The sequence below is a fragment of the Pagrus major genome, chromosome 1, assembly GCF_040436345.1.
Source record: "Pagrus major chromosome 1, Pma_NU_1.0".
Taxonomy (NCBI): Eukaryota; Metazoa; Chordata; class Actinopteri; order Spariformes; family Sparidae; genus Pagrus; species Pagrus major.
Genome location: NC_133215.1, coordinates 6,842,429 through 6,859,724, shown reverse-complemented (window position 1 = coordinate 6,859,724; position 17,296 = coordinate 6,842,429). Strand labels below are relative to the sequence as shown.

Genomic DNA, 17,296 nt, shown 5'->3' with positions numbered 1-17,296 from the left:
ATTAATCAAATAGTCACCAACTATTCTGATAACTGATTAATCCATTTATGCTTTTTTTAAAGAAAAAAGGCAAAATTCTCTGATTCCTGCTTCTTCTTTATTTCCTCCTCTACAACAGTAAACTGAATATTTTGGGGTTGTGGACAAAGCAAGACGTTTGAGGACGTCATCTTGGACTTTGGGAAACATTGATTGACATTTTTCAGACCAAACAACTATTCAATTATGTGAAGAAATAACTGTTACTTGCAGCATAAATTTTTGGGAATCAAAAGACAATTTTACACAATGTGGATTCCTCACCGACATGTTTTTTTTAAAAGGCAAAACCTTCCTCAAAATTTGAGTGAAAGGATGGTTTTGTTGTAAAAATATAACACAAAACTAAGAATGTATTAAATAGGTAAAAATATTGAACAATCCCAATATGTAAAGAAAAACCTTTAGAGTTTCCCATATCTGAAACCATTTATTGAGCACAGTGAACAAAAGGTCCCACAACTTCTTAGTGCATCAAACAGACATCAACACAGTTCTTAGTAAAATTTTTTCACAGATAAACGGAAAAATAAAAAGCGTCCGCAGTTTTATCCTGTACACATTTATAACACCTTACTGACAGGGTAACACAAGGTGACATTTAATCTCCTTTACTTTTTTTTAAAAAAACATAACGTCTCTGTGCAAAAGGAAGAATCATCGGTGGTCTGACAACGTCCTGCTTCAGCTTCCTTCCCACCGTATTTTGGATCTTGTAGCAGTGCTCTTTAAACGAAAGGTGCAGCCGGGGTAACAAATAAATCTGCCTGTACATCTCACTACCATTTGGACGATGTTTCATCTGTAGCCTCAGACTACTGCTTTCTTTGTACTCGCTTTGCAGCCGAGGAAGACTTTCATAAATAATCTATACAACCATCAACCCAACTGGGAGGATAAATGTTGACAATGTTTCTTTTTCATGCAACTTCAAGTTTGATTTGCAGTTTTGTGTGTTATGATCTGGTTAGGTTTAAGCATAAAAACCCCTTGGTTAGGGTTGGAAAAGATCATGTTTTGGCTTAAAAATACATGATTTTGTCGCCACTAATGCGGCTGAAAAATGTCCCAACATCTCGTTAAAAATATCCAGTGGTTTCCTACTTACAAATGTTGAAATGCGTCTCAAACATTGCCCTCACCTCCTGACACGAAAGTCAGCTCATGTGCATGTAATGGGAACGGTTTGCATTAACGTGACCAACATTTTTGACTTGGAGCTCAATGTCCAGCCGGGAAGCGGTCACCTCTACATCCCTCAAACCCCAACAAGGTTCAAAGCAAACAAGATACAAGTGATCACCAGGAAATATCTCATCAGACCGGTACGCACCCCACAAGGGTAAAAAAACATCCCACAACGCTTTGATTATCGATTTTACATTTGGCACCAAACGTACAAAAACTGCATGTGTAGTACCTGAAGGACTGTACATTCATTCGGTCTCTCAGTAAGGCACTGGATAAAGTACTTCCAATATTGCACAATCAAAGGTGAAGGTAGTTTTTAAGGAAGTTACTTTTAATCCATCTTAAGAATGTGTTGCTTTGCTCTGCGGTCTTCAGGACACCGTACAACCCTCTTTTCCACGACTCCGACTGTTAATACCTGTGAGAACAAAACAAAAAGACAACAGTGACATGGTTATAAAAAGAGATTGCCACCTTTCTGGCTCCAAACAGTGTTCTGGACCTTATTTTCCACTGAGAACAGCTGGTTTATTCAGTTATGGGGAAAAAAAAAATATTTCTGAGTCTGTATTGTACCTCATTAATACTGTAAATAATAAAATTCTGAGTTTGAATTTCTGATCCAAAACTACACAGTGTCCCTTCAATTCTGACTTACTCTGATTGTCCAGTGCAGCGTTGACAGCCTGCTCAGATTCTGCCTTCTTGCTCAGTTTAGACGGCTTCTTGCTCTTCATTTTGGATGGAGTTTTCACGACGACTTCAAAGTTGTCCTCGTTCTCATCAGTCCGATTGGTTTCTGTGTTTGAAGGGCACGTACTCCCCGCACGGCTGTTAACTGAAAGCTTGCTGGGTGATTTTCCTCTGGTGAGTTTCTTTTTCCATGCCTGCCAGCCCTTCTTCTCCGGCTTGACTCCATTTGGTCCTTCGAACATTTCGCTTGGGGTTTCTGCGGGCAGCGGACTAAGCCGCTCCAACTTTTCACTGCTGGCCAATCGAGGCCTTCCCTCGGCAGTCTCCTCGGGACCTCCAAGCAGCGTTGACCCTCTTTTGGGTTTGAACTCATGCAGAGATCCCGATGGACGAGGAAGTTCCCCCATTGCCAGGAGGTATTTGGGGTTGTGGTATTTGTGTGCAGGCACCTGGATGTCAGCCTTCTTTGATTCCCCCAAGGTAACCTGGAAGCGGGACGTGGTCGCCGGTAAAGGCGGCCGCTTGCTCCCCGCTCTGCAGCGTAATGTGTCCGTCTTGTTCGGAGCAGGCGGGCTGACGTGGAACTCCTTGTAGAGGTCCAGCTTCTCAGAGATGGCGTAAAGCTCGCGGAAGTCCCGGTCAAAGAAGTCAACCACCTGTCCCGTCATCACAGTGATCATGTTCCGGTCCATACGGGACGTACACCAGGAGAAACTGGGATAGAGACAAAGACAACAACAGTGAACAACTTCATCTGATTCTGTGTGTCCATGTTGGTCCATTAGATTTACATCAAACATTAAATCGTTATATAAAACATATTCAACAAGTGCAACACGCATCATCAAACACCAAGACCAACATAAACATAAAACATGTGCTGTCTGTCCCCACACGGACCTCACCTGTACGAGCCGAACATGACTTTGTCCCCGTCCACCAGCATGTATTTATAACACTGTGAACCAGGCAGCCTGCCGAACGACAAGGGGAAGCCGACTCCCTGAAGTGATCTTGCTCGGATATTCTGCAGCCAAAGAGGGTCACAGACAGTTATGTCAGCAGGGTGATATTATAACAAAGTTGCAAACAGGAGACAATTGTCAGGACCCCACCCCTAAAGTTCACCACGGTTCAGAGCACCACAGCCTTGTTTTGGGCTGCATACAGAAGGAATTCATCTGGGGCCGTCACAAAATGGCCTGTTGATGCAATTTTATCAGAATGTGAATGTCATAAACTTCACAAGGACATTTAAAATTAAATTCCTTGCTGGTTATAAACAAGTCCTGCAGTCTGGCTTGCATCACTTGCAGCCACACAAATGCTGACCAACCACAGTGGGGTTTGAACTGTAGTTTATATGGGAATGTAATGTAAAAGAAAATAAGGCGAGTGCTGCACTGGGTCAGGAGTGTAAATAGAGAGATGTAGATGTAAAGAATGAGGACAAAGGTTGAGAACAATAAAACATGAAAAAACAGTAGGCAGTCTGACAGAGAATCTCACAAAAGTTTCACACAAAGTGCTATGATGAAGGAATTTGGGGATTTTGGTGTTGACATTATAATTATTTGTTTTTCCTCTGAACACAAATACCTCCTGTGTGATGGCCCTGATGCTCTTATCTGTTTTCGAGATCTTATCTGTTATCTTTTGGCCTCTGCTAACAACCTTTGCCAGTATTCCATTACTTTAATGTCTATTTTCATGTCAAGCTACTTTGTTTGACTCCCTGTACATGCTGTTATATTTCTGAAATGGAATCAAATCCATATCTATTATTTTCCCAAATCAGGGTGACTGTGGCTCAGGAGGTCTTCTACTAATCTACTAATATGTTTACAGCAGTTAACAGTGATCAAACCTGACGAAAACTGGCAAACGTTATCACCCTGGTAATGACTTTGCTGTGCTGTATGTGGTTTGTCTGATCAGAGGCAGTGCTGTGTAGGCACTCTGTATCACTCTCAGTAAGGTCACATAAATGTTGAGGCATGACTGAGATTCATCAACAGGTTGTGACATGAGTACAATTCAATGCAATGCACTTCATTTTCCTAGAACCAACACGTTTTAACGGCTTTCCAGGTAACACTGGGTGAATGGATTAAAACATATGATAAACACAACAATAAAAGATCACCGAGTTGATTTCATAGTGCTCTCGCTGCGTGTCTGAGCAACATTCGTGCCTTACCCGAAGGTGCTGTTGGCCGATCTGCAGCCTGCAGCACATATCCAGGAAGTGCGGCACACCTTGGTTATCCATCAGAATGTAAACGGGGACGGAGCGACGGCTTGCTGCATCCATCAGATCCTGCAGGATGTGTTGGTCTGTTATCATGTCCATCACTATCGCTATCACCTGCGAGAGAAACAGTTCAATAGTTTTATTTTAAAGGCAACAACAATTTATGATATGCTCTGACAGGAACGTGCAGGGAGACCGGATAGTGACTGATAGAAACACAATGTGTGTTTTGAGGTACAAACTGTAATTTGAGGTACTTGTACTTTTTACTTCAGTATTTCCATTTTCGGGTACATTATGCTTCTACTTCACTACATTTAAGAGGGACATGTTGCCCTTTTTACTCCGCTGCATGTGACTGAGCTTCAGGCAGTTGTTGCTTTAAAAATGAAGATTTTTGTAAAACAAAGAAATGAAAATTGTTCCAGCTTAAAAATGTGAAGATTTGCTGACTTTCCTTTGATTAATTTTAATAATTTTAATGCATTTTTGAATAAATTTAAGGGGTTGGACTGTTGTGAAGGTGTCACTTTGGACCACTTTGGGTAATTATGACGGCATTTCTCACTATTTTTTTAATGTTACAAACCAAACAATCACTAATGAAAGGTGTAGCAGTCCCATCATGCAGCCCTTGTTATCTTATTTATTTTTATTTTAACTGAATGTCAAAATCATGTGGACTGATTACAGTAGATTCAGATCACCTGATGTGCAGGGTGTGGAGACTGGCTCCTAATTAATGACTGAGAGCAGCTTGAGGCATTCCCCTCATAGCCAATCAGGGCGTGACGATGCCTTTTTGTGACAGCTTAAGAGAGGTGGGGAGGGGCACACAGGTCAGACTGAGTGTCATTCTGAGTTTGTCCTTGACACACTGCAGACGTCATCCAGACAGAAACAGAAATGCTGATCTGTTTGGGCCTAGTCACCATTCAGCTTGGCTGCCTGCATCAGGGCTCAGAGGGTTGCTTGCCTTTCAATAGCCTGGCGCCTTCTTTTGTTGTTTGTCTTAACTTAACTCCTTCCAATTCAATTCAAAAAACTTTATTTGTCCCCAGGAGACAATGTAAGGCAATATTTACATGCGGTGCAAAGTAGCATTGAGGTAGGTTGGGTTGTGCATGAAGAAGCAGCAGCAGCAAGTTGGTGCAAATGTGAAAAATGCAATAGAGAGGGAGGGGAAGTGGGAAATGCAGTGACCATCAACAGGATACTTATTGTCCGTTTCGGTATTGTCCAGTGTGAGGGGGGCAGGGGTGGATGGGAGTTTAGGAGCGGAAAGTGCTCCTTGATATCCGAACCCCTCTATTCACCATTAGTTTTTCCAATTTCATTTCATTTCATTTCAGACTTAAGAGGTGGTAAAATATATATTTCAGTTTCATTATCCCCTGAAGAGACATGTTTTGATTAGAATCCAAGTATTAGTGAGCGTTGGCGTTCCCGCAGATTTATATTTTGATGTGGTTTGGCGCTGGTTGTAGGCGTTTTCCTGCCAGTACTGCCACAGGTTTATTGAGAAAATGAGCATATAAATCCATATTTAAAATTGTTATTAACTTCAGTCCGATACAGAACAGTTCAAATGAGCTGCACCTGCTAATTTTCTGCTTTAACTTTTAACACTTAATTACATTTTCCTGATTATACTTACATACTGTTACTTGTGTACATTATCAAGTATTTTTACTTCAGTAATGGCTCTGTATACTTCCTCCACCACTGGGTGATCCTACATGGCACTGCAAAACCATTTCCAAACAACTTAATATGACTCACGGCTTTATGACTCGCCCATGACTGACTTCCCTTCATGTTTCATGTTATGTTAATCCTTTTGTTGAAAAACCTTTTCCCACAAAACGCTGTGACAAATCTTTACAAAAAGTGTATTTTAAAAATGTAAATGTTTGAGATTTCATTCTGTTAGGTCAGTTCTTTGATCGTGCTGCAGAAGGAAGAAGAAAAAAAACACATTGTATCCAGTGAATAGGCATGACTCACACTCAGCGCTCTGTTTCCCATGTTACCTTTCTGAAGCCGAGGGGGAGAAAATCAATAAAATGTTTATGGGCTGAATGTCTTTTTGACAGCTAACAAAGACGCCAGCAGAGGAGGCTAATCTGTCAAAGTGCAGCACCGGTGATACATTCACCCTGAGGGCCACAGTGAGGCCACATGAAGGAGTCTGAGCTGCTGGTCTCGCAACAGCGGAGAACACCACCAGTCTATTATCTGCCCGCTGAGTTCCAGTCAGGCTGACGGATCATGGAGATACAGCTTTACAACAACAAAAGGAGATCAGCTGAGGAATTTAGCACTCAGATCCGTCACTGCCTTTAAGAAATGCTTCCATACAGCTTTCGCTTTCCCCCCTCTGTCAGAGCGCTGGAATTAGTACAAGTTTGCACTTTGATTTTTACCAAATAAGGAATTCAAGAGACATTAATTAAAGTTGTTTAACAGGAAGGAGCCAGTAGAGTAAACCAAACAGATGTGCACTGACCTTTTCTGCCTCTAACTGAAACTTGGTAATGGCCAACAACAGAAATATTTGTTTCATGAAAACTAATTTAAGTACAGCTGGCAATTTTATTATCTAAATTCTTTGATTCTTATAAAATCGTTTTAGTTTAACAAGCTGCGATGTGCTGCGGGTTTTGCAGCTGAGCAAACTCACGCTGTTGTTGTAAACTACCCTTGTGCGAACGGTCTGTTCCCAATTGACCGACGAAATCCATTTTAAATAAATTACCCGAATTTAACCATATCGAGACCCAATAATGTATCAAAGGCATGGCTGTCTGAAAAATGTTTGAATCAGAAATTGGATTAGGAGAATCTGAACACCAGACCGACAGTCATACGTCAGCCAATGCTGAGGCTGTCAGGAGGCGTCTATGGCCCTTGCTTTTGCTGCTCATGCTCAGTCTGAACCCGTGGTGGAGCCCGTCGGGGAAAGGAAGACGCTATTGGCTGTTCAGCTAAGTAAATCACGAGATGAGAAACAGAAAAAAGGGAAAGCCCCTTCAGATTGTCACTGTAGTGTCCATGTTTTCGCGCATTTTAGTGTGGGTCTCGCCTCCACCTCTTTCTTCTTCCACAACCAGAAGACCGTGGGCTGACAATGCCCATGCCATTTGCAACTTTCTATCAGACTTATTCTCGATAACGAAGTGGCCATGTCAGCAAAAGTGGTATGAAAATGCTGCTCTTCACAATGGTTTCTAGATCTGCAATCCTGAGTTTTGTTTTTTTTCTCTCACACAAGCACTAGTTGGCCATCGGCTGTAGACTTTGCGGTGCGTTCAAGTGCAGCTTTGGAGCCGTGAGACCACCCAACAGTCGGCCTTCCTTTGTCGCCACTAGTTCTTTGATTTTGGTTTGGAGTGAAGCGACCCAATGAACCCTGTAGCTGACAAGGCAAAGTCTGTAGATTGTGAAATTTAAAAGTCAAAGCCACAATACTTAGGAAAGAAGTTGCATGTTAGGCCCATAGAGTAATCATGTATGATAGAGATGTGCAGGAGGGCAAAAAAACCGAGAGCGATGGTCATTTCAGACATGTAGGGACATGTTCACTGCTGGCAGAGGATGATAGTGTTCATCTGCTCCACTGTTCCCTGAAAAGCAAAGTCATGGAAAAAATCTCTTTAAATCTGCAACAAATGTTCCTCTGTGAGGCATAAAAGCCCTGTTGTTTCCACCAAGTGTCTCACTGAGGAAAAATGCTGAGTGGACCTGCGAGGCTGACAAACAGAGATACAAGCTGGGACAAGTGTCGACGGCAGCCTTGCTGCTGCGAAGCCTCCTGACGGGATCAGCATCGAGTTAAATGAGCAAAAACTAAAAAATCAACCTGCGAGACGTCATTCGATATGTGCGTCTAAGACGCTCGTGTGGAAGCCCGGAGAACTGGTTGCTCAACATGAATTATCTCGAGCTTGTTTTGTGAGTGTGTTATTTTGAAGAACAGTTCCTTCTCTTTTATGATAAGCGATGACAAAGCTTGTATGTTTGTTACATTCCTCGCATGATAAACAAACTACTGAATTCAGCATATTTCTCTGACATCTTTAGGAAACACCCAAAAACATAGAAAAACTTTATAAAAAGTCTGAATATAGAGAGCTGGGTTGCCAGATCAAATTCTGGTTTAACTAGGAAAATATCAGAAGGAAGAGCGGACTAGTAAACAGACACTCAGCTGAACTCCAAACATCAGAAGGTGGAGCAACAAACAAGATAATTGTGTACCATAAATCACTTGTTTCACCACTTGCAATGCTTCTTGGTGCCTAAACTTGGAAGGGAATGAACTTTTGAAACCAGGAGGAAAAGAAGGAAGGAAGGAAAGAAGGGTAAGCATGTAATCATGCAAAAGAAGAATAGAAAAAGGACACACAAAAGAAAAAGAGAATGGGAGGATGTAAGGCGGGATTTCCCAAAAAATCCAAGGGAAATGCATACATGTGTTGCGTAACAAAGTCAATCAACGGGCGCTGAGTGAGCATGTGTCGCGTTTATCTGTCATCTTTCCATGACCCAGTTTTTAAAGAGCCATAAATGAGGCAGGGCGAGTCGAGGAGAGGCCGTCCCTGTGTGGCTGCGAGCAGGCGGAACAGATGACTCAGCTGAGCTCCGGCACTCTATGAGTAAACATTAGGACGGACAACTCAAACACACACACGGACCCACTTCAGTCAGTGTGTGTGTGTGTGTGTGTGTGTGTGTGTGTGTGTGTGTGTGTGGAGGTATTAATCACTCCAACTTTAATTCACCCCACCTGGGAGTTATGAAACTATATATGATGCAGGAAAAGGGCAGATTGGTACATGAAGGCAAGGAAACTGTGTGTGTGTGTGGGCTGCAATAGTGAAGGCATGTACAAAACATGGCCAAAAGTATATGGACACCTCTGTCCACATGCTGTTTTTTGTCCTCTAGGTCTGGTTTTCATGGCTTGGCCATTCTGAAAGGGCTCTATGTTGTTTAATTTATAGTCATTTCCATGTACAACCACAATTTTATTGCCCTTTAGGTGAGTGGATTGTAAAGTGAGGTGAAAACGAGAACTTCCCCTTCTCTCCCAGTTGTCTACAACAGCAGCTTACATTAGTTTAGTAATGGAGTCCAACAGTGCCCCTTTTTAATGCTGCAACAGTAAATGCGATTTTTAGACGACTGTTTGCTGTGAAGGTCCCTTCCATTATTGATCAAACGGACAATTTTGATAAGCAATTAAGCTTTTCTTAAGAGAGAATTTGCCAAAAATTCACTGCTTCCAGCTTCTCAAATGTGAAAACTCGTCATTAAACTTTTCAGACTTTTGTATGGGACCATTGGTTTAGACGCACGAGATATTTACGTGGAAAACAGTGACGTGTGGAGACCAAACAATTAATCAAGGAACCAATCTGAGATAATGGCTGCAGTCCAATTTAGTGCCTGCGGTTTTGGATTGACGCGCGATCAACCAGGTGATGTTCTCATGTCCTCATACTTGCGGTCACACAGTGCAGCACTGGTGAAACAAAAATAACTGACCTCCCATGATTAGATGAACCAAGCTCTGCAGGTTTGGCAGGTTTGTTAACTGAACAAAAACCATTAATCGGAATCAGACTTAATAGTTTTGCTTTGCACGTCGGTGTTTACTTTTACCAACTGTCCTAATCAGTTTGCAATTAGTCTGTGGTTTGCTTATGCACACTGATTACACCCCATACCACCTGCTGAGGTTTAGACATCTACATATCACATTTTGTTTTACATGTGGTTTAAGCAAACTAGTCTACAAGTGTTTATGAATGTAGAGCTCCTGAAGTGAGCTGAGGCAAAGCAAACTCCTGGAAACAACCAGGTCATAAAAGCATAATAACTTCCTGTAAACTGCTTCAATCTCTCACACACTGTTGACCTTCATGACATTGTATTTTTCCTCTGTAGCAGTTTACCTAATACATTTTTTTCTTGTAATATTCTCTACAAACTTTTTAAAAATATCTGTAATCGTCTACCACAATGATGCTTTATGGGCTACCAGCATCTTTAGTTTTTTTTTACCCCAACAGCATCACATCTGGTTTCACTATAGTCGCTGTTAAATGGTTAAAAAAATTGATTTTTTTTTCTGTATTGTTAGGTTTTAAGTTTGGTATTTGTTCATAGTTATAATCTTAGAAAAAAATAAAAAATAAAAGTCTACTCTTGATTAAAATGAGGCAGGATGATGAAGTTCATCATGCTTAATAACACTATAATTAAATATAAATGTCACATTAGTCATCTGATGATGCCCCCTGTCCTGCTCACCTTGTTGGCCTCCTGGATCAAGCGCCGGACCACCTCCTTGATGTGTGGTCCGTTGTCTTTGGGCGGGTGCGTGTGCACGGCCACACGGGTCACCCCTTTGAACATGGCCCCGCTGGGCCAGCCGATATCCAGCGGCGGCACCTCGGTGTCCGACATCTGGGGCCAGTAGGTGGAGTGGACCCCCGAATCCGCGTCGGTCCCTGAAGCGGCGGCGGCGGCTCCCTTCTGGGACTTGGACGGTGACGCCTTGCTGGTGCCGGTGCCGGTGCCGGTGCTGCTGTCCTCACCCGAGTCGTACTTCTGGAAAGTGCTCACCAACAGTTTGACTTCTCTGGCCGATAAGAAGTCCTTGGTGTCGTCCTCCTTGAGGCGCATCTTGAAGGCGCTGTCGCCGTTCTTCAGCAGCTCCTCGACGGCCGCCCGCTGCTGCTCGCTGTAGTAGAACTCCGGTCTGGACTCCGGGACGTTGGCTCCGATGTGGCCGTCCTCCATGCACACGAGCTGGGATTCGGCCATGGCTGCGGCGGCGGTCACCGTCCTGGAGCTCTGACACTCGGGCACAGACTGAGCTGCTTGTTGGTGTAACTCACCTGTGTGTTTGTGTGTGTGTGTGTGTGTTTTCTCACCTGTCCGGGGGGGAGAGGGGCGGGGCCCGGGGCAGAAACACATGTTGCATTCAAGTGCAAACGGAATAAAGAGCACGGCATTACTGTTAGTGACTTTTAGTGAGTTTTCTGTCGTTGTTTGGTTTTGAACAGTGTTGTAATAAATACCCAAAAGTCGTCATACTTGATTTAAAGTAATACAATTCTACTTTGTATATGTGACTTTCACTTTTACCAAATAGTAGTTGAGTAAAAGTCTAAAATATCTGACAATAAATGTACTTAAGTATGAAAAGTACAAGTAAAATTAAGTTATACGTATATTTACATATGTGCAGCATAAACTACATTACTCTGCGTATGCCTGGGTGCCTCAGTGTGTTGGTGGGTTTGAAGTGAACCAGGATATGATGTTTCTTGAAGACGAACGGCACAACACCGTAGGGCCAACTCCTCAGGTCAAGGAAAATAAACATAAGAGCAAGTCTATAAAAGTTGGTTTTAAGTGATTTTAAAAGAAGTTACCTGTAGAATATAATGTATTCTATTGGCTGATCGATTATCAGCCTGGACACTTATCAGATTTGATGTTCAACATGTACTCGTTTGACTCAGACGCAGCAGTAACTTGAGTTTATAAATGAATGTAGTGAGTAAAAAGTACAATATTTGTCTCCAAACGACAGTGGAAGTATAAAGTACCAGAAAATGGAAAAACTCAAGTAAGTACAAATAGCCTACCTCAAAACTGTACTTAAGCACAGTAAATGCACTCATTAGTCTTTTTTTGATTCAATTATTAATTTAAATGAATTATAAAATATATACTAAATTTACAATTACCAGACTCTTCTAATTCAAATTCAGTCTGTAATTGATTTTTAAAAGCAGATAGGTCGGATTTACTGATTTACAGATTGGACCTGAACGCAGCAGAAGTTTCCCTGGAATGGGCTGGTTTTGTGGAAACTTTGTGCAGAACTCCCTTCTAGTCTACTCCTTTGTTCATGCTGTAAACAAAAACCAGACCAGCCCAGGTAATAAACTGAGACAACTGTTTGTCCTCGTGTACGTCAAACAAGGTCACGTGCCTTCACAGAGTCAATGACATCATAGGTTTGATTTGAGAAAAGGTTTACAACCCCTCTGTGTTGTCTGAACACGGACGGGTCCACAACTGAATCCTGGTATGTACGTTTTTATTATTTACTCCTGAGGGTGTCCAAATAAACTGATGGATGTGTATAAGCATTTGTGAGACTGTACATACTGTATATAACGAGTTCTTAATGTAAACATCTCAAAGTCTTGTATATGGGACCAGTGACATCATGATATCTGGATAATGTTTGAAAAAAAGCAAACTCAATAAAATCAACACTCAACATTAATACTCATTGTAGTTTTTTATTAAAAAATAAAATTGTTTGTGAAAATAAATATGCCTGACACATTCATCTTTTTATAATGTCGGTTATATTTATGTCAAATACTCAGACCAAATTCTGTAAAGAGTTGTGTTATCAGTACTTTCATCAATTTAGTATCTTAATTATTAATGTCGTATAAATACATTTACTATGATCGACCTTCAATTTAACTCTTTAAGTGGCGATTTATATGAAAAAAATCTGTTTTACACCCAAACATCTGTTCTGTTTCATGTCTTAAAGGTGCTATTTGTAGGAGAATTGATTTTTGAGTCTCACTCCCGACTCGTCAAAAGCTGACACTTTGGGATGGCAGCCAATGAGAATGCAAATTTTCTTACAAATAGCACCTTTTAATGAGACACCAACAGTGTGTTTGCCATGATAAGAAACTGTGTGTGTGTGTGTGTGTGTGTGTGTGTGTGTGTGTGTGTGTGTGTGTGTGTGTGTGTGTGTGATCCTAAACCAACAAGTTCGTCTTCATTTTTATTCTACACCGCTGTCACCAGACGCTGAGCTTTGTGCTGATAGTTTAGGGTCATGACCTCCTGTGAACTAGGGTAAAGTTGTGAGAATTAGCATAAGCCACATGACACAGTAATTACTGTGTCATTACAGGTGTTTGTGTGTGTGTGTGTTCCTCTCAGATGGGTGTGGTGTAGCTGGAGGGGAACAGGCCGGTTCTGCCCCTCAGCTGGCCTTTCCACCAGGTCTGGTCGGAGCACTCCAGGACCTCAATGATGTCGCCGACGTTGAACTCCAGTTCGTCCGCCTCTTCAGCGTGGAAGCTGTACAGAGCTCTGACCTGCAGCTCGGGGGAGGCTGTGTGCTGTGCACAGGAGAGGAGGAGGAGGAGGTACGGCATGAGACAGACGGACAGATACACAAACTCATTCTATGAACCACATGTCAATGAACTTTACAGGGTCATTAAAATCTTATTAGGGTACAATATCTGCATTTAGTTTCAACTTCCCATTTCTTGTGTGCTGCCATTTCTAGACTATGTGAAACCACAATTTGAATTTGGCAGAAAGTAATAAGAATGGTGGGATTTTCTTTGTTGCAGCCCCTTTTTAAGCTGTGGATGTACTAACACTTTCTCGTAACAAATCATTCAAAAGCATTAATTGAATCCTCTTTGTGTCAAAAATGATTATATGTTGTCGCTGCTGAGTAAATAAAATGGCAGCAAGCAACCATGCAAAGTGCTGGTCTGACCATCAGGAGCAACGTGAGGTTCAATGTCTTGCCCGAATACGCTTCCTAATCCTGTGATCAGTGGATGATCTACTCAACCTCCAAAACAGCCACAGCCGGCCCTTTTTTTCAGAGTTTTTAGATAAGTTGAAAAAGTACATGCTTCTTTATGAGATGAGGAAGATATTTAATTTGCGATGCTCACGTAACGTCGATTTATTTTATATTATATTATGTCATTAACATGCTTTAAAAAGGTTTTTCTGGGCTCTTTAGAAACTGACAGCAAATCAAATTTAAAGTTGAAGTCATTGAACTACGATAACACATAACAAGGTTATAGCTTAAGAGAATGGGATTTGTTCCTACATATGGACAGACACACATACATCATTCAAACAAACGGCATGCACAGAAAAACAAACACACACGTGCAGACACACAGCACTGTTGAGTACCTGTCGTGGTGCAGGTAGAGGTGGGCAGTGGGAGTGTGGAGGAGGAGCAGGAGATGAAAATTTGTCCGAGCCTCCTCTCTGCTGGTCGACACAAGAAGTAGAAATTTTAGATTTTTGTTTACTTCTGTTTTGACTTGATGTTTTTAAAGTAAAATACTACAGTTTTCTACTTAAATCCTTCTACAGTGCATTATCATGAGTGGTCATTAGTAGGTTTTCCTACCTGTTGTTGCGTGTCTTGTAGGAATATCTGACTCCTTCTGGAGATTGAGTTGATTTTGTAATGCTCCACCAGCTGGTTGAGAGAAGGGAACTTCTCCGTCCACAGATAATACTGCCCCCTGCTGTCTCGCAACACCTTGAAGTGTTGGACATCTTTTGCATGTCTGCAGTGGAGTAAAAACACAGAGGATGCTTCATCTTACTTGTGTCATAACGGGCCCAGAACAGAACTTATCAGTTCTATATCTGTCTCTCTGAGACGGTGGAAAGAATGAAACCTGTATAACCACTGGATAAAGTGGTAACATGTGAATAGGCAGGTTTTGTAGGAAGTCTGGAAGCTGCGTCTTCATCTACGCTATTAATTTCAGTGAGAAGATGACTTCAGGCTCTACAAGAAGCCATGGTTGAACCTCGTCTACAACATCCTACAAACATATTCACGTGGTTGCAAACTGAAAGTTTCTCCAGAAAGAGAGAGTGCATCTGCCGGGGGAAGTGATGAGGTCAAACGGCTATACACAGAAAATACATAAAATTGAAAGCGCAAATATGAGAACTAACTGTGCTGATATAGCCCACAGTGATGGGACGGTGACGCAGAATGAGCGAGACATGCCAGTTGAGAAGAAGGACAATGAGATCACTGACGGGCATCCAGCGCAAAACAAAACCGAAATATGCTGGAAAAGTGAAAATGGTGGGAGATCTTATAAAGGTTACCTTCCCCTGATGGCAAATGTCACAAAAAAATACAAAAGTTTTATTACAAGCAGGAAAAACTAAATATACAAATCTGACTTTCAGGCTGGATACTAGAAGGCCTGGCATATGCTAACGCTAGCAGGCCTATCTTTGGAGTAGCAGCACAAAATCAAATTTGCGCCCAATATACTAAAAATGTGAATTGTTTAATAGTAAAAAGTCAGTATTTCTACCATGTTAACAGGAAATGCTTTATTTTGAAGTGTAAAGAAGTAATCTTTTGAGTCTTGTTGCTTGCTTTAGCAATGATGTGAACACATCAGATGTAAAGGTCCGCCTTGCCTACGATTGGTTTCTGTACTGTAAAACTGCACCATGTTGGACAATAAATTGTGACACACTGTAAATGCACCTGACAGAGATGGAGAAGTCACCCGGGGCTGAATTTCGGCTGCCCCGTATGAGGAAGGCCCCCGCGGGCTGTGACATCAGCTTGTCCTGGGCGTCGGCGCGGCTGCAGTCCTCCTGGTACCAGCTGGAGTCACGGAGGAAGCAATAACACAGGTTGCATAGGTATAAAGTGTAAGAAACCCTGCTGAGTGAACATTCATTTTATTTTTTTGAGTGTGATGTGCTCACTGTCTCAATCTTAGTAGGCCTATCTCATCTCGGATTTTAAAAACGGGTATTCTGGGCCCTATATTAAGTACGAGATTCCAGAGCAAGACTTGTGTGTCTGATTCATAAAAGGATTTTAGGATCCATAAGGATTACATTGCAGCTATAGCAGCCATGTTGTGGCTCCGAGCGGCTCTCCTGGACCGATTCCAACACTTTTGGTAAGTATGACTCACTGACACACTAAAATATGCAAATATAGGCAACCACAGAAAAAAACTTTAAGCAATATTCTGTTGAAAAACTAGTTTCCTCATTACACTTCATGTTTTTTCCTTTCCTGTGAAAATGACTTCATCCTCTATTCAGTGTCATTACAATAAATAGCTCACGTCTGACTGTCTCTGTTCGTCTTCCATTTTCTGTTTGTCTTCGGTGACTTTTACCTCGGCAGATGAATGTCGATGAAGTTTTGGGGTACGACCCCCTCGGCCCCTTTGACTTCTGCTTTGTACCAGTTCCCTGTGGTCTGCAGAATCTGACATGGTGGGACACAATCGCAGAAAATGCTTTCATATCGAGATGAATGAGCTGCATAGCATTCTTTTTACATGATACTTTGAGGTTTGGAGGTTCGACAGACATTAAATCAGTGTTGTGAGTACAGTGTTTTTAATAAGTCCTATTAAACTGTTAATCAATTGCACTTAAAGCTGAAAGATCAAGTCTATACACATCACTGTAACTTAAAGGTCCAGTGTGTAGGATCTAGTGACATCCTGTGGGCATGTTGTACATTGCAACCAAATGAACACCTCTCTTCGAACCCTCCCACCCGGAAAAAACCAACAACCTTGTGTTAAAAAACCCACAAAAAGCCCAATTTGGAGCTCAGCATTTTATTTGTCCTTTCTGGGCTGTTTTTGCTATTTAGTTATTAAAGTTTTTTAAATGTTGTAACAGGCATAACGATGCCATTGCAATGACAATGACATGTGCAAATAGGAAATAAAAAAATGTTTCTGAGCAACAGGATGGAGTTTCACAACACATTTTCATAACCTGCTGCACAGACTAATGGACAGTGCGATTATGCAAATGCTCCTGGTCTTTACTCTGTGAGAACGCACTGAATGTCCAGGTAGTGTTAGATTTGCATGAATATAACAGTCCCCAATTTGAATGTTCTTCATATTTGGAGATATTTACGACATGGAAGGTTAATGTTTAATTTGAGCGTGTTGTACAGCATGTGTGTGTACGTTGCCTTACTTTTAATAGCTCTCCCTTTCTGAAGCTGAGTTCATCATCAACTGTAGCTTCGTAGTCGTACTTGGCCGTAGCCTCCATGGTCAAGAATCTGAATGAGATGTTAAAAAAAAGATAATTAAAAGGTGTAAAGGCGTGTGCAAACGTTGGTATTTTAGCTCAGCAGTACATTTTTCTTGTTTTATTCACCTTGTAATGTTGCGAATTAGCTGACAACGATAATGTAGAAAATGAACAATGGTTTCTGGGCTGTTTAGCTGTTTCATACTGCCTATATGTAACTATTGCTCAACA

At 41.7% G+C, this 17,296-nt stretch overlaps 2 protein-coding genes across 2 annotated transcripts; both read right to left on the bottom strand.

Annotated features, from left to right (window-relative positions):
• Positions 1-461: 461 nt before the first annotated feature.
• On the bottom strand, positions 462-11,055 carry fam83fb (family with sequence similarity 83 member Fb). Its single transcript, XM_073473708.1, has 5 exons — positions 10,496-11,055; positions 4,124-4,291; positions 2,829-2,950; positions 1,889-2,637; positions 462-1,648 (listed from the first exon to the last, which is right to left on the bottom strand). The coding sequence occupies exons 1-5, from the start codon at positions 11,009-11,011 to the stop codon at positions 1,602-1,604; spliced, it is 1,602 nt and encodes a 533-aa protein (XP_073329809.1). The 5' UTR covers positions 11,012-11,055; the 3' UTR covers positions 462-1,601.
• A 1,908-nt stretch (positions 11,056-12,963) lies between these two features.
• Positions 12,964-17,086, bottom strand: grap2b (GRB2 related adaptor protein 2b). Its single transcript, XM_073471542.1, has 6 exons — positions 17,006-17,086; positions 16,180-16,271; positions 15,528-15,650; positions 14,412-14,574; positions 14,189-14,269; positions 12,964-13,359 (listed from the first exon to the last, which is right to left on the bottom strand). Exons 1-6 carry the CDS (start codon positions 17,081-17,083, stop codon positions 13,174-13,176), a joined length of 723 nt encoding a protein of 240 aa, XP_073327643.1. The 5' UTR covers positions 17,084-17,086; the 3' UTR covers positions 12,964-13,173.
• Between the last annotated feature and the right edge of the window lie 210 nt (positions 17,087-17,296).